This window comes from Portunus trituberculatus, chromosome 23 (genome assembly GCF_017591435.1).
Source record: "Portunus trituberculatus isolate SZX2019 chromosome 23, ASM1759143v1, whole genome shotgun sequence".
Lineage (NCBI taxonomy): Eukaryota > Metazoa > Arthropoda > Malacostraca > Decapoda > Portunidae > Portunus > Portunus trituberculatus.
Window position 1 is genome coordinate 6669770 of NC_059277.1, and position 18320 is coordinate 6688089.

Sequence of the window (18320 nt, forward strand, 5' to 3'; positions counted from 1 at the left end):
TACTGAGGAAGAACGAATTAGGTTAAAAGAGACTAAGTGGAGACTGAAATATGCTAAAAAGTAATGAGAGAGCCCGGGAAATGAAGAGATATCGTGAAAAGTAAAGGATATGATGAGTTGGGAGATTTAAAGACCACTGCAGAGGATGTGAGTTATTAAACAAGAGTGAAGTCAAAAGAGGCTGAATGGAGACTGAAACACGCTAGAAAGTAATGAAAAATCCTTGAAACTGAAGAGATATTGCGAAAAGTAAAAGATATGATGCGTTGGGAGAGGTTCAAAGACATTTACAGAGGATATGAGCTACTGAAGAAGGATAACTGAAGCTGAAAGAGGCTGACTGGAGACTGAACAATACTAAAAAACTAACAGAAAAGCCTAGAGAGAGAGACTGGAAAAGGCTGAAAGGTGTTATAAAGTTAAGAAAAAAACTGGGAAAGGGATAGATAAGGCTGATAGAGATTTTAAAAGGCTGGAAGATAATTGAGAAGACGGGGAGAGGCTGGGAAAGGTATGATTAAACTGAGAAAGGCTTGAAAGATGAGAAGGGGAGATGAGAAGAGAGACTGAGAGAGAGACAGTGAGAGAGAAGAGGAGATACTGGGAGAGCCTGGGTGTGATAACATAATTGGGGAAGACAGCGAGAAATTAGTGAGAGGCTGGGAGAGGATGGAGGAGACACAGAGGCTGGAAGAGGCTGGGAAAGGCTGGGAGAGGATTGGAGAGGATGGGAGAGGCTGTGAAAGAGTATAATGACAAGAAATGATGGGAAAACGGATTTGAGAAGAGGTGAGAGGAAACAGTTGCGGGAGAGGGAGAGGTGAAGGGGCAGAGGAGGGGGCGAGAGGTGACTGGGGGGGTGAGAAAGGTGACTGGGAGTGTATGAGGGATGAGTGAGAGGTGAGTAAGAGGTGAGTAAGAGGTAATTGTGTTGTGATGAGATGCTTGCCTGCGATAACATGTAAAATTTGGGAAAAAAAAGGAAGGAAGGATAGAAGAGAGAGAGAGAGAGAGAGAGAGAGAGAGAGAGAGAGAGAGAGAGAGAGAGAGAGAGAGAGAGAGAGAGAGAGAGAGAGAGAGAGTGTGTGTGTGTGTGTGTGTGTGTGTGTGTGTGTGTGTGTGTGTGTGTGTGTGTGTGTTTACAGTCAACACCCTCACACCTTTTCCTTTCTCCCCTTCTGAGGAGCACACACCCTATAGTGACACTTATGGCGAGGGCGGGGCGGGGCGGGGCGGGGAGGATGAGGAGGGCGCCCTGAGTGACTGATCGAACCTCTATATTTAGGAAGGACTTGTTGTGTATGAGTGTCACGTGTGTGTGTGTGTGTGTGTGTGTGTGTGTTGGGTGGGTGTCATTGTTTTCACTTTTATTCTAGTGAACTAACAAAGATGAAGGACTGACTGACTGACTGACTGACTAACTGACTAACTGACTGACTGACTGACTGACTGACTGACTGACTGACTGATTAAACGTACCACAGAGATATATGTCTAAGAACCATATTTATTTTCTTATCACATCACAAATAAACTCATACTCTGCCTTTTCTACTACTACTACTACTACTACTACTACTACTACTACTACTACTACTACTACTACTACTACTACTACTACTACTACTACTACGAAGCAATATCATTAACTCTGTATATCAAATCATTAAAACCATTTTAACCTTTGAGTCTCGAGAATGTGATAAGCTTCAAGAGAAATAACAGCATCTCTCTCTCTCTCTCTCTCTCTCTCTCTCTCTCTCTCTCTCTCTCTCTCTCTCTCTCTCTAATCTGCAAAACCATATCAGGAAAACGCAATTCTGTACACGTTAAAAAAAAAAGTAGAAAAGAAATGAAGGCGAATTTCATATTATACATTCTTCTTTTCTTTCCTCCTCCTCCTCCTCCTCCTCCTCCTCCTCCTTCTTCAAGAACCTAATATCCTTCACATGACCCTCACCCCCCCCCTCAGACCTCGACCTCCGTACCCTCCCTCCCTCCTTAATCTTCCACTCCCTCTCTCTCTTTCTCTCTCCCCTTCATTCACTCGTCTTAACAGGAAAGAAATGAGAGAAATAACTAAATATTTTGGTATTTTCTCATATTTATCTTTATTTGGGTCTGTTTTTTACATTCCTTTTGTCTCTCCTTTTATTTTATTTTATTTCTGTTTATGTCTGTCTGTCTGTTTAACTGTGATTTTGTTTGTTTGTATTTTTGTGTGTTTATGTTTGTTATGCTCTCTCTCTCTCTCTCTCTCTCTCTCTCTCTCTCTCTCTCTCTCTCTCTCAAGCATAACGGAGAGACGACTATTTTTCCTTCTCTCTCTTTCTCTCTCACCTCCCCTTTTTTTTTCTTTCCTATTCTCTTTCACCCTTTCAGTTACGTTCTGCTAACTCCGCTATTCTTCCATTAACACACACACACACACACACACACACACACACACACACACACACACACACACACACACACACACACACACACACAGCTGAGCATAACGGTACACTCTGACCTGCAGGGTACGACCAGGTACGATCCAAAAGCCATGCCTGTACCTTGATGCATCTCTCTCTCTCTCTCTCTCTCTCTCTGGTATTATGTGATATGAATACTAATGACAAGGGAAATTAAAACTACTACTACTACTACTACCACCGCCGCTACTACCACCACCACCAATGATTATAAAGGAACACAAAGGAATGAACAGAAAAAAAGAAGAAGAGAATGATAAGAAATGAAAAGAACAATTAAAAGGTAGATAGAAAAATAAGAGTAAAAAAAAAAAAAAAAGAACAAGACAATGAATATTAATAAAAAAGGAATGAAGAGAAAAAAATGAGAAGAGAATGATAAGAACTGAAAAAAATAAATACATAATAGATAAATAAAAATATAAAACTAAAAAAGATAATAAAAAAGAACAAGACCTCTACCAATAAAGGAACATAAAGGATCAAACACACATAAGAACACAAGAACAGAAAAGAAGTTGCAAGAGGCTGTTATTCCTACACGTGACAGCTCCTGTGTGAACAAAACTAACTAATTCATCCTATTATCCCCCATCCATAAATTTGTCTTCTTTTAACCCCTTCAGTACCACCACATGGTTTTATATTTACTCTGGTTACTATTTGGCGTTTTTCCACAGCTTCAGAAACTTATGTGGGGATTAAAATAGTGGAGACTCTGACCATTAACCCTTTCAGTACCATGCCGCGTTTTCATATTCATTCTGGTTACTATTAGGCGTTTTTATACAGCAACAGAAACTTATGTGGGGATTAAAATAGTGAAGACGCTGGCCATTAATCTTTTTGACCTCCATAGACCATGCCTAATGTCAATAAAATCGTCACATCACACCAAAACTCAAGGTAAAGAATTGCGTCCCAGCACTGAAAGGGTTACAGCTCCCTATTGACTCAGCACTAACAACATGATTACTGAGTCCGTCCCATTCATCAAAACTCTATGAAAGATCCAGTTCCTTCCCATTTTTTCCATAAACCTGAATTTCTCAAGCTTAAACACAACATTTCTGGTTCTATCCTGACTACTGATCCAAGGAACTTTGCTCGTGTCCCCTTTGTTACAACCCTTATACCACTTAAAGACTTCTATCAGCTCCCCTCTTAACCTACGTCTCTCAAAGGAATGCAGATTTAGTAAGCAACAGCCATACTGGTCCTGACGAGGCTGTCTGGAGGAGGAGGAGGAGGAGGAGGAGGAGGAGAGAAGGGGATGGAAGGGATGAACCAGAAAGACGGGCATGCAAACAAATCTCTCAAAAAGCTACCTTGATGGAAAGACCGTGTCAGATGAAAGAGGAGGAGGAGGAGGAGGAGGAGGAGGAGGAGGAGGAGGAGGAGGAGGAGGAGGAGGAGGAGGAGCAGAACAACAACATGAGGAACGGTAACTACATGCAGGACGAGAACGAGTAGGAGGAATACAGATAAGACCATAGACTGAGAGACCACAACAGTGCCTAACATGAGAGAGAGAGAGAGAGAGAGAGAGAGAGAGAGAGAGAGAGAGAGAGAGAGAGAGAGAGAGAGAGAGAGAGAGAGAGAGAGAGAGAGAGAGAAAGAGAAAGAAAAGCGAAAGAAAAGAGAAAGAGAAAGAAAGAGAGGCAGAGAAACAGAGAAACAGAGAGAGCATTCATAAAACTCATAAACACGAATAGAAAACTGAAAATGACAAAAACCTAAGCCTAAACACACACACACACACACACACACACACACACACACACACACACACACACACAATCTCTGTCTCGTCTCACTTTTCTCTGGCAGTCCCTTAAATCGCAGCCCTTCCCTCACCATTAACCAATCAGGGGACTCATCTTCTACCTGGCGGGCTGAGGTAACACGACACTCACCTGAGGACGTTCCGGTACCTGTCCCTTATCCTCTTCCTCCTCCTCCTCCTCCTCCTCCTCCTCCTTCTTCTACTCCTCCTCTTCTTTTTCTCCTACTGTATCCCTCTCTTTTTCTTTAGTCTATCTGTTCTTTTCATCTATAGTTTTCTTCTTATTATTCGTTTCCTTTCTCCTCCTCCTCCTCCTCCTCCTCCTCCTCCTCCTCCTCCTCCACTTTCGCTTCTATCTCTTTTTTCCATCAGTCAGTTACGTCATATCTTTCTGTACTCTGCTTCTTTCGTACCTATCGTCTTCCCCTCCTCCTCCTCCTCCTCCTCTTCCTCCTCCGCCGCCTCCTCCTCCTCCTCCTCACTGTTTTTTTTCCATTAATGGTGTTTCTAACTTTTTAACACGCTACCTGACAATTATTCATCTTCCTTTTCTCGCGGTTTTAGTCCCTTCTCCTCCTCCTCCTCCTCTTCTTCCTACTTCACCATCGTCGCCTCCTCCTCCTCCTCCTCCTCCTCCTCCTTTTCCTCTTCCTCCTCCCCGTCAACCTTCACCTTTGCCTCATAAGGACCAATGCGCCTGTTGCTATTTGCTTTCCTCTTTACATGCCATTTATTCCTTTCTCCTCCTCCTCCTCCTCCTCCTCCTCCTCCTCCCCCTCCTCCTCTTCCTCGTTCTCCTACACATGAGCTACAGAGAACAATAACAAGAGGCGGAGGTAATAAACGAACAACAGAGTATGAACGAGGATGAAATAATCCAGTGATAAAGAGATTTGATAGACAAGTATACGAGTTAAGACATTCACTGTTGTTTGTACGAGGAACACGAAGGAACACAAAGGAAGGGCGAATAGTGATGTGACTGTGAGACTGGAGGAGGAGGAAGAGAAGACACAAAGTCGTAAAAGTGAGAAGAGAGAGACAGTGGAGAGAAGGAAGAGAAGGAGAAGAAGAGGAGAGGAGGAGTGGGTTACGAGGAAGAAGAAAGGGACAGCGGAGGTCCGGGAGGAAAGAAAGGAGGAGGGAGGGATGGAGGGAGAGTGGAGAGAAGGGAGGGTAGGAGGAGAGGGAGAAAGAAATGCATGGGATAGGCACCAGAGAGAGAGAGAGAGAGAGAGAGAGAGAGAGAGAGAGAGAGAGGAGAGGTGTGTACAGGGGTTGTGGCGGTTAACTCTCCCTTTCCTCTCCCTTTCCTCAACTCAAGGCCACGGTCACCTAACACTCTCCGCTCTCTCTCCCTCTCCACCCCCTAAAAATTCAAGGTCTCCCTCCAGCTCAGCAACAGCGGAAAAATAGAAAGAAAAAACGGAAATATAAAAGACAGAGAAAAGAAAATAATATAACAGATAATAATGACACCCATGATGGACAACACACACACACACACACACACACACACACACACACACACACATTATTCCTCTGTTTCTGCTAATTTCTTTTCTATTTGTTGATTTCTCTCTCTCTCTCTCTCTCTCTCTCTCTCTCTCTCTCTCTCTCTCTCTCTCTCTCTCTCTCTCTCAACGTTCTCATTTCCCATCGTTAATAAGTTTTTTTTTTCATTTCAAGCACAAAACTGGAGAGAGAGAGAGAGAGAGAGAGAGAGAGAGAGAGAGAGAGAGAGAGAGAGAGAGAGAGAGAGAATATAACACACACCTCCTCAGTAATAATAAAACACACCTGCGCCTGTAAACACACCTTATTACCCTGCTCAACTTGAAGGCGAGGGTGAAGGCTGTTGGTGGTGGTGGTGGTGGTGGAGGGTCCTGACATTGGGAAACGGAGGGACAGGTTGGTCAGTATTCAGAAACGCTTTGCTCTCTCACCACGACTGTTTTCCAAGGCCACAGGGATAACTAGCGGGGTTTTCAAGAGTGTTTCTCCAGTTAATAATGTAGAAATATTGTCATTCTGCCTCTAGAACCGTAAAAAACACCTAAAAACACGCTGTTCTCTCTCACCAAGACTGTTTTCCAAAGCCACACGGAGAACTAACGGGGTTTTCAAGAGTGTTTCTCCAGTTAATAATGTAGAAGTGTTGTCACTCTGCCTCTAGAACTATAAAAACACCTTAGAAAAAAAAACTCTTATCAATTGAAATAAAGCCATTTGAAATAGTGGAGGTGAAGCGTAGAAGTGTTTGAGAATACGAGCCTTTGGTCAAGTCAAGTAGATGAACGCTGCTTTTCAATATATTCAGTGTTAGTGTTTTTTTTTTTCTCATATTCAAATCTAAACTGCTGATAATGTTGTAAAACCTGTTGATTGAAGGGTGAGTTAATCGAAAGACTTGAAGGTTACTGGGAGGGAGAACGAAAGATGCACTTCCTCACGTTTAAAGACTTGCAATTAAGTGGGTTTTTTTTTTTTTTTTTTAGTTTTATGCTGCCCTTGACCACCCATTCCCTTTTACATATAGAAAACGTGAATTTATAATACAACGCTTTAACACATTATGCAGACGGAATTACTGAAAAAAAAAATGAGAGGGATATGGAAACGAAAGCAACAGATGAGTTTGTATTATAGCGCTCCAAAACCTTCGTAACAGTGAGCGAACACGTGATATACGCTCAGAAACACGGAATTACTGAAAGAACAAAAATAAGAGGAGATGGAAACGAAAGCAGTAGCAGATGAATTTGTAATATAACGCTGCAAGAAGTTTTGTAATAGTGTAATAATGTAATATGACGCTTCGAGAAACTTCCTAACAGTGAGAAAACACATTATGCAATCTCAGAAACATGGAATTACTGGAAGAAAATTAGAGAAGAAATGGAACCAAATGCAGCAAATGAACATACTTTGGAGCAAGACTGTGGGTACTTTGCAGGTGCCTTCCATTACCGTGGGAGAGGTGAGGCTCAGGTCAGGACAAGGACAGGTAGAGCATGAAGAACAGCATAGTAAGACCCGTATTCTGAAACACTTTGCTCTCTCGCTATCACTGCTTTTCAGAGGCTCCAGTTGAAGATACTCGTGTTTTTAAGAGTACTTTTATGATTCTGGTGATGAATTAGCGAGATTTCTAGTTTATTAAAAGAAGAAACTGTCTTGAAAACCCGGCTATTTGTCTGTGGCCTTGGAAAATTGTCGTAGTGAGAGGGGAAGGCGTTTCTGAATACGGAGTTTGTTCTGACCACGCAGGTGTGTATACCCCGAGGCAAATATGAGACTGAGATACATGTTACTGATCTCAGACAGGTGGACAGAGGGAACAAGAGCGGAGGGGGAGGTGGTTTGTGGTTCGGGTGACCTGGAGTGGAAGAACCGTGGAAGAGATGGACGGCTGTAAGGGAAGGAAAGGAGTGGAGAGAGGTGAAGGCAGGGACACGCAGGGGACAGGGAGGAGCAAGGTAGGGTAGGGTTAATCTGAACGGCATCAAAGTAGAGTTTTATGTTACTGATCCCAGTGAACAACTTATTCGTCCCCTTACCTTCCTTCCGGTATTTGAATGTGCATACCTGTGGACACCAGTGGTCACCTGTGCTTTGTGGTGTTTCTGGTGCGTGTCTGTGGGAGAAAGTTAAAAAATACATTCTTTTGTACATTACAGTTTGTTTTTTACTTTAAGTGAAAAGAACATGTTGATTTTTCTTTTCCTGACTTTTGATGGCTCTTCTCAAGTGAAAAACTATGATTACACTTAGATTTCACTCACCACAAAAGAAAACTCACTGCTAAAGGAAAAAAAATACATAAAAGGACGCTTGATTCTCCGTAGCGGTAAAAGAAATGGCTGTCCTACGGTTCCTTCAGCTAAAAATCCTTTAAAATCATCAAGTAAAGGTGTGTCTGTCAGAACCAACGCTTAATTCACCAATTATCTATCTTCACTTTGGTTGTGTGTTGTGAGTCTTTATTATCTTCACATATTCCTCGTCGTGACTTCAGTAGGAAAGAAAGAAAGATAGACACACACACACACATGTACACACCCACATACCAAACACCCACCCCACCCACCGCACACACACACACACACACACACACACACACACACACACGGAACTCCACCAACCCTCCTCTTTCTGAAGTCGTTTTATTTCTTTTATTTCTACTCATTCTATTACTCAACTTATCGTCAACTCCACACACTCTTTCCATCACATTTCATAGCTTTATTTCCCACATCAAACTACCACCATCATAAAAAACACGAATAACCTGCAGGGGGAACTATATACTTTACAACCGTGACCCTCGTAACACCATTAGCCCATTAACCCATTAACACATTTATTGGTCTTGTTAACCCAGCGACCGGTGGATGCCAGGCAGATTAGGAGACGCGCACAGGGGATAAAAAGCTCAACAAAAAACGAATATTGTGAGGGTTAACAAGTAAAGACATTCAGTAGTTTGTTACTTACATGAACACTGGACAAGACAGATGTTCCACCCTCCACCACCTCCACCTCCACCCTCTACCTCTAACTTTACATACAGTACTCTACCGACACGAACAGGCAGATACTCCATCCTCCACCTCCACCCTCACAACACCTTTCATATAGTGTTCTATTAACTAAAACAAAAACAGAACAAGTTGCGAGGGTTAACAAGCATAAAAAAAACATTCAAAGTGACTTGTTACCGACACGAACATGAATAGTTAACAAGGCAGATGCGTCACCCGCCATCCTTCATCTCCTATCTCTATACCTCCACCTTTACAAACAGTACTTCATTAACTACAACAAAAAACAGAACAAGTTGCGAGGGTTAGCAAGTAAAAAACATTCAGTACCTTGTTACCGACATGAACAAGGCAGATATTCCACCCTCCACCTACAGATTTATGACTCCTTTCACGCAGTACTCTACTAGCTACAACAAAAACAGGGCAAGTTGCGAGGGTTAACAAGTAAAAACATTCAAGTGTCTTGTTACCAACACGAACAAGGCACATGTTCCACCTTCCACAGATGATCCATCCTCCATCCTCCACCTCTACCTACACCCTCACAATACCTTCCATACAGTACTCTATTGACTACAACAAAAACAGAACAAGTTGCAAGGGTTAGCAAGTAAAAACATTGAAAGTGCCTTGTTACCGGCTAGAACATTAACAGCTGGTAAGGCAGATGCGCCACTCTCCATCCACCACCTCCATCTCCACCCTCTCATCACCTTTCATACAGTACTCTATTAGCTAACTCAACAAGAGCAGAGGTAAATTTACATACACATTCTTTTGAAAGTACCGGATGTTCCTTGTTTTCTTATCATGATCCTCTTGTACTCTTGTTTATCAAATGACATAAGCAGCGTTTCCTGTACTCTTGTATGTATATCTAATGAGGTAAAGCCAGTGCAATTTACATGCATGAATAAGAAATGTTGGTCGCCTTCATGTGTGTTAAGAAATAATAGTGTATTGGTATTTATTGCGTATACAAATGGAGATGGTTTAGCATTTTCTCAAATAAACAAATGTACAGAAAGAAAAAGTGAAAATTATTAACAAAACAAATACTCTTCTGAATATTTTTTTTTTTTTCTTATCAGTTAAAACATACACTTATATTTTCTTCCTCCCTTTACCTCCGAAGAATAATTAACCCCTTGAGTACCATGACGCATTTTCATATTCATTCTGCTTACTATTTGGTGATTTGATACAGCTTCAGAAACTTATGTGGGGGATTAAAATAGTGAAGACTGTGGCCATTAATCTTCTGACCTCCATAAACCCTTCCTTATGTCAATGAAATTATCTAATCGTACACAAATCTCAAGGTAAAAATGTGCCCCATGTATTGAACAAGTTAATCAATCAATCAATCAATCAATAAAACAACCCACCTATTTATCTATCTATCCTAATATATCTATCCATCTATCCACCCATTCCTAAGAAGAATAATTAATCCATTTATCAATCAGTCAATCAATAAAACAATCAATCTATACAGCTATCCATCTATCCATCTTGCCATTCCTCCGAAGAATACTCAATCAAACAACTAATCTATTTACCTGTCAATCAGTCTTGTCATTCCTAACAATGCATTATGTTTTCCCATTACAGACAGTTACGAGTAGAGAGTAAAACAACCAGTCGATTTACTACCTCAGAAAGAGTGAAAGTAACGATAGAGTAAAACGAATAGTACCACGTGAAAGAGCGGGTGGAGAATAGGCTGCATGCAAATTTTCAGCAAGATAGGTTCAGAACTTTTCGTACAGACTTAGATAATTACGTAAGAATTACCTATTTATCTATCTATCAATCCTGCCATTGCTAACACTACGCTCTTTTCTCCCATTACAGACGGTGAGTTAGAGAGTAATAAGTTATACACGAAGGAGGCGGTGGCGGGGCTGGCGGCGGCGGAGCTGAGGCGGCAACATGTGGAGATCCAGTCTGCCATGGAGGACGCTGTGGCGGCGGCGGCAGCGGTGGAAGGAACACGACGCAGGTGGAATGAACGGAATGAGTACACCACCTCCACCACCACCTCCACCACTACCTCCACCACTACCACCTCCCCTCAAACCCACGTCCTTAGTTTCCAGGGTGAGCGTCCCCTCCACTCCCCACCACAAACACACATGGCACGAACATATTCATCGTATCATTGCATCATGTTCCCTGCCATTATCTGCCTCCTCATTGCCATTACTCAGAAGGTTACAAGCATTAAGTCTTTATCAGTCGTGCTTGCAACCATTTCCACTGTCGCTGCCTCTCAAGTAATTGCCTGTAATTCACCATACCCAGTTCCCTTGACACAGAATTATACGTCATTATACATTTACCTCACCAGTAGTCATTGCATCAAGATAATCTACAGCTGAGTGGTTGAAACTGTCCTATCTTTGGTCAGAGAGGAAATGTAAGCTAAACACTATACTCCTCCGTATTTGTACGAGTGTATTTAAAGGACCAAAGTAAAAACGATTTGCTTACATCCCTTGAGCAACCAGTAAGACGATGTTAATTATTGATGCTAGCTATACACAAAAAAAACAAAACAGTAACAAAATCAATTAAGCCATTTTCCTGATATGTTTTCCCTGTAAACATATCAGTCAGTCATTTAACATACGTAGCTATGAAGAAATGTCCAGCTATCTAGGAAAACCCGGAAGTTACAGTGTGAGTGTCCCAGAGTAAGGAGCATCGCTCACCACACTCGCAGAGGCCAGTCAGACGGGAAGAACAGTGAGAAGTCAGAAGGCCACACCCCAGTAACAAATCTGCACGCTAGACTTGCTCCGCCTTTTGAAATATAGTTTGTCTTACGGTAACTGTAATCGAGACAATTTTCGTTATCTCACTATACACATTTTCACTATATTCTATTTTCCCGCGTGATTGAGAAACAGGCCAAGGGTTAGAAAAAAAATTGAAAAAAGCTTGTTCAAATTGTTGCTCTCCGAAAATATAAAATTATACACTAGATCAGACACGAGAAAAAAAAAAAAATAAATATTTTTTTTTGAAATCTTGCCCCGTTAGATTGTAGAGGCGAATCATCACAGCTGTCACTGTAACCAAGCCTTCATCACCACAGGCATCACCATTAACAACACTATCATTAGGTATTGTGCTGACTAACTATTGTAACCATAACTTAATAATGCAGTCACTCAGTAATATGGTCACACTTATTAATCCCTTCAGTACTACAACGCATTTCTACCATAAATTGTTGGTGTGATTAGATGATTTTACTGACATTAGGAAGGGTCTATGGAGGTCAGAAGATTAATGTCCACAGTCTTCACTATTTCAGTCCCTCAAATAAGTTTCTGAAGCTGCACAGAATCATCAAATAGTGAGCGAAATAAATATGAAACCGCGTCCTGGTACTGAAGAGGTTAATAGCACCAACAAAAACCACTAATTCTAAAAAAAAAAAAAAAAAAAAAAAGAAATAGCTGGAATATTTATAATGAATTTTTGTGTTCTAATCTACTCACGAAGACTCACCATCACTTAACACATTATAGACATCGCCACCACTATCACTACCACCACCACCATTCACTGGCACCATTAACACCACACCATTAACAGAGTACAATATTTACTACCCCACCATAACCACAGCTTCCCTTACACCACCACTACACCCTCCTCAGACACTAAACGAATAAATTAATCAAGAAATTCACGAGATAAGACAAAAAAAAAGAAGTATTAACACACCACTAAAACACCACAAGACCACCACCACCACCACCACAACAACAACAACAACAACAACAACAACAACACTACACCCTCCTCAGACACTAAACGAATAAATAAATAACGAAATACACGATAAAACAAAAAATAGGCATTAACACCACTAAAACAGCACACGACCACCACCACCACCACCACCACCACCTCCACCACCACCACCACCCTACATCCTCCTCCTACACCACACGAGTAAATAAATCAAGAAATACATGAGATAAAACGAAAAAGAGCCATTAACATCACTAAAATACCACAAGACCACCACCACCACCACCACCACCACCACTACCACACCACAAACACCATCAGTCTGAACGAATAAATAAAGAAACAAATACACGAGATAAAACAAAAAGGAGGCACTAATACACCACTAAAACACCACACCACCACCACCACCACCACCACCACCACCACCACCACCACCACCATCACCATCAGATAATCGATTACCATACAACACCACACCATAAAACCCTAGAACCACACACACTAACACACGGGGACTGGCAACTAAGTGGACCTTTTTCTTTTTTTCGTTTTATGTTGCCCTTGGCCAGTTTTCCCTTCTTACATAAAAAATAACACACACAACACACCAACACAAAGCAACACCACAAACACCACCCCTGCAACACCTCCCCCACACCACAACCCCAAGCTCACCACCAGCACTGGCAGCCCAACCATGTGTGTATGTATGGTGTCACGACCAGGCTGTGTGGAGGACGGGGCAGTCTTTGCTGAGGGTTCCGCAATGCTTTCCCCGGACGAATGTTCCTACTGTTTCTGCATCCATGGGCAGCGGCAGTGTGTGGCTCCTAAATGCCTGCTGCCTGTAGAGGGTTGCCGCCCACGCTATCGCACCTTCTCCTGCTGCCCCTCCTTCTATGATTGTTGTGAGTAGGAGGAAGAGGAAGAGAAAGAGGAGGAGGAGGAGGAGGAGAAAGGGGCGAATTAAGGAAGAGTTTGAGAGAGTAATGATGATTTCAGACCACCGTGGTACAGTGGAACCACGCTCGCTTTGGGGTCTGAGGGGTCTCCAAGCGCAGGGGTTCGAATCCTGGCCATGGTCGGAGTGTAGGTTGGGCTTCCTCACTCGGGGTAACGGTTCCCCAGCGAGCGGGCTTTCAGACAGGAGGTACCCCAAAAGTAGCTCCTTTAGCCCATAAATTCCCGTGAAAAGCCCGCGTTATTAAAAAAAAAAAAAAAGCAATGATGGTTTGGAAAGGTGTGTTTATATTTAGTCATACGATTTTGTGATCTGCAACACCCGGAAGAAACAAGGAAGGGAGAAAAGGAAAGGATAAACAGAGGATGAAAGGGATAACTGCAAAGCATGTATTTTTTCCTATTTATTTATAGTCTAGCATCGGAGGAGGAGAGAAGAGAAAAAAAAACATTGATTCGCAAAAAAAAGAAGGGTTGTTTTTGCTCTCTCTCTCTCTCTCTCTCTCTCTCTCTCTCTCTCTCTCTCTCTCTCTCTCTCTCTCTCTCTCCACAGTCCTTCCCAGTCCTATCAACACATCCACTTCTGGAATTTCCACACCCTCCACTGTTATTTCCACACCCTCTTCTGCTACCTCCACACACCTTACTGGTATTTCCATCTCCTCACCCACACCTCCATATCCACATCTTTCTTTTTGGTCCGCATTCAGAAACGCTTTGCTCTTTCACCATGACTATTTTTCAAGGTCATCGAAACGATTAACCGGGTTTTCAAGAGTGTTTCTCCAGTTAATAATGAAGAAATCTTGTCACTCTACCTCTCGAAACGTAAAAACACATTAAAAAACTCGTGTAGATTTAAATAAAGCCTTTTGAAATAGTGGAGATGAGGCGCAGAACGAGCCTTACACTCCTCTCCCCGTCCCCCAGTCCCAAGGTACCCCCCACCCCTCCCCTTCCTCGATATCCCAGAAGTACACCGCTGCATTGTTCCCGCTCACTTCCCCGCTAAGTCCCACACCGCCACTTACATACTTCCATTCTTACAACATGTGCCATTGAAAAAAATACAAAAAATAAAAGGAAATTCGAGCGTGTTAGCTTTTGTGTATACTGTCTCTCTCTCTCTGTCTGTCTATTTATTTGTCCGTCTGTGTGTTTGTCTCGTTACATTGTCATTTATGCATATACATGGTTCAGATATTCATTGGTAAAAATATGAGAGAGAGAGAGAGAGAGAGAGAGAGAGAGAGAGAGAGAGAGAGAGAGAGAGAGAGAGAGAGAGAGAAACAAAAAGCAGATTAGCAAATAGATGAGATGATGCAGGACACGTACAAAACAGGTAATGAAGAGAAAAAAAACATAGCAAGAATGTTATGAATTATTTTATGATCGCCCACCAAAAACAAAATAATAGAAGACAATGATAGAGTGTGTGTGTGTGTGTGTGTGTGTGTGTGTGTGTGTGTGTGTGTGTGTGTGTGTGTGTGTGTGTGTGTGTGTGTGTGTTCATGCGCACAACAAACTTCTACATACCTCTTACGCACATATCAACCCACACACACACACACACACTTCCCCGCTCTAGTAATCCCACCAAGGGCTCCTTACCAAAGACTTGCACTATAGCACGTGACCGCTACTTACCACCTCTCCCCCTCCCCAGCCCTCTCTCTCTCTCTCTCTCTCTCAACATTCAGCTCACGTCCCTCTCCCCGCTACTCGAGCTCTCGCCCATACGATCCCTCCCGCTGCTCGTGTTCATACTGTGGATCGTGATGTGTTCTTGTGTTGGTCTATTCTTAGTCTCCTAACAGTGCCACTTCTCAGATTTACCGCTACTTCCCAAATGTCCCTACTCGTCCTGCTACTGTCTTACGTTCCTATTCTATTACACTTCCACGTCGCACTTCCACGATTTCAAAAGATTTTAGTTAAAGGTATACATGTTTTTCAGGGTGTTTTAATGGTTATAGTGACTAATTGACGTGATTTCTGTGTTATTAAGAGGAAATATATGCTCTTCAGAACCCGACCAGACATCTCTATGGCCTTAGAAAATAGTCGTGGTGAGGGCGTCAACAGTTTCTGAATGCGATCCTTTGTGTTAGTGTTGGTGTTAGTGTTCATCAGGAGTTTTTTTTTTTTTTTTTTTTTGTACTTTTTAGAAATCTTAAGATATCCAACATTCAGGTGAGTAAAGGTATGTATTATTATCAAGGTAATGACTTAGCTCACTCTCACGTGATGTTTAATGATTAAATTTTCAGGTAAACAGGTGAGTAACAGGAATCTTTACACTAATAAGAAATTATCTGAACAATGAGGCATGTTTTTAAAGTTATAAGTGCTTCTAGGTGCGTTTTAAGTGTGTTAAGAATAGACATGATAATAATGTAATGTAAAAAAATCATTAAGCCTTGCGGTACTATGACGCGCTTTCATATTAATTAGGGTTACTATTTGGTGATTTTATACAGCTTCAGAAATTTATGTGGGGATTAAAATGGAGAAGACTCTTGCCATTAATCTTCTGAGTTCTGACCTCAATACTCTGTCCATAATGCAAATAAAATCGTCTAATCACATCCAAAATTCAGGGTAAAAAATGTGTCCCAGTACTGAAAGGATTAAGGTGAAGCTATCCTAAAGTAAACAAATGCCATACTGAAAATATATCATAACGGAAACCTACAAGAAATTACGTTACAGAACACACGGAAAGTGATGATATACATGAAAAGAAAAAGAAATGACACAAATCACACGGCAAAGCTTAACCTGTTTAATATTTACAGACGGCTCCTCCTCCACCACCACAACCACCACCATAGCCCCTGCCGACCTCCCCGCCGCTCCTCCTGCCGCGCCCCTAGCTGGTGTCCCTGCCCCCAAGACACTGACAGGTAAACAATAGTGTTGTTGTTGTTGTTGTTGTTAAGCGTACAGAAAGTCAAGGATTCCGATGTTGAAACGTGATATGAGAGAGAGAGAGAGAGAGAGAGAGAGAGAGAGAGAGAGAGAGAGAGAAACCTTGGACCATCCATACGACCTAACACGCGCCTTGGTGTAGGGAGAGAGAGAGAGAGAGAGAGAGAGAGAGAGAGAGAGAGAGAGAGAGAGAGAGAGAGAGAGTCGCGGGAGGAAAGGAAAAAAGAAAAAAAGAAACCCGAGAAGTGAAAAAAAAAGAAAAAAAGAAACAATAGGAATAAAAATAAGATTAAGAATAACAATAAAGACAATGATTATGAGAAAAAGAAAAACGAAGAAGAAGAATGAAAACAATAGAAAGGGAGAAGAGAGAGAATTACTATACAAATACGAATAAAATAGAAAATACGCAATCTCATTCTCTCTCTCTCTCTCTCTCTCTCTCTCTCTCTCTCTTAAAATACCTAGATAGAACGAGTTTTCAGTGTTTCACAAGACGTGCGATACGGGGAGGAGAAAATACGGAAAATATGAGAGAGAGAGAGAGAGAGAGAGAGAGAGAGAGAGAGAGAGAGAGAGAGAGAGAGAGAGAGAGAGAGAGAGAGAGAGGTCTTCACACACACACACACACACACACACTCAGGGAAGGAAATTTCAATGAATGGTCTTCATACGACGAACACACACACACACACACACACACACACACATACACACGCACACTTACGTACTTACATGTGTGTGCGTGAAGGTCATTCGTAAGTAACGGTCCACGAGAAGTGTGTGTGTGTGTGTGTGTGTGTGTGTGTGTGTGTGTGTGTGTGTGTGTGTGTGTGTGTGTGTGTGTGTGTGTAAGTGAAAAATAAATATCTAACGCGAGGCACAAGGCAAACAGACAAACACAAAAAAATAAATGCACTCCTTATTCCTTTTGACCAACCACCACTACCACTACCACCACCATTATTACTACTACTACAAACGATAAAGAATCACCCTTTATATGATTAGCTTTTAGTTAAAATTGGAATAACAATCTCTCTCTCACTCTCTCTCGTACAATACATTGAGACATGAGCACACTGCCCGAGGAAACTATATACCTATTTCTTCCTCCTTCTCCTCCTCCTCCTCCTCCTCCTCTTGTTCTCCCCTGCCCCTTCTCCTATTCTTGAAATAATGTCAACACGTACTCTATATGTACACACAAAAAAAGTGAAAATTGTAAAAAGAAAAATCAATAGTGTGTGTGTGTGTGTGTGTGTGTGTGTGTGTGTGTGTGTGTGTGTGTGTGTGTGTGTACGCAACCCCGCCTTTCCCTAAAGCAGCAAAACACAACATAAACGTGGCGCCATTTCAGCCTAAAGCGTAAACATGACCTCGAGAGAGAGAGAGAGAGAGAGAGAGAGAGAGAGAGAGAGAGAGAGAGAGAGAGAGAGAGAGAAAAATTATATTAAAAGTAAAGAACAGAATAGTTGTCATTGAAAAAGAGGGGATAGTTGTCTGAAAGGTTGTGTCGAGTTGATAGCTGGATGAATTTAGTTTGTGAGGCATCGAACAATATTAAATTAGCTTTGCCAGAATCAGAAACTAGAGAAATCAGAAGTGAGGTAGTCTGTGGCTTCCCTGCGTGATGTATTTACTTCCTGAAAAGGGTTGGTCGTCTATGAACAGATGTTGAAAGGTGCAACGTGGTATCAGTAATAATAATGACCATAATAATAATGATAATAATGACAACCCCTTCCTTCATTACAGAGGAGGATGATGCACTCACCTTGTCGGCACCCATCCAGCAGGTAAGACCCAATGTAGGCAAACAGTTTTGGGTTGGCAGGCTGGGAT

At 42.0% G+C, this 18320-nt stretch overlaps 1 protein-coding gene across 8 annotated transcripts in view; it reads left to right on the forward strand.

Moving 5' to 3' along the window:
• The window catches only part of LOC123507906 (proteoglycan 4-like), a 65593-nt gene that overhangs the window by 35940 nt on the left and 11333 nt on the right, over positions 1 to 18320 (forward strand). For 5 of the 8 annotated variants that reach the window (XM_045261212.1, XM_045261220.1, XM_045261214.1 and 2 more), the window contains 4 exons: positions 10668 to 10913; positions 13310 to 13492; positions 16343 to 16450; positions 18234 to 18274. In XM_045261212.1, the coding sequence (XP_045117147.1) occupies positions 10668 to 10913; positions 13310 to 13492; positions 16343 to 16450; positions 18234 to 18274 (578 nt within the window). The remainder of the gene's footprint in view (positions 1 to 10667; positions 10914 to 13309; positions 13493 to 16342; positions 16451 to 18233; positions 18275 to 18320) is intronic. The other 3 variants (XM_045261218.1, XM_045261219.1, XM_045261216.1) reach the window with 2 other exon arrangements.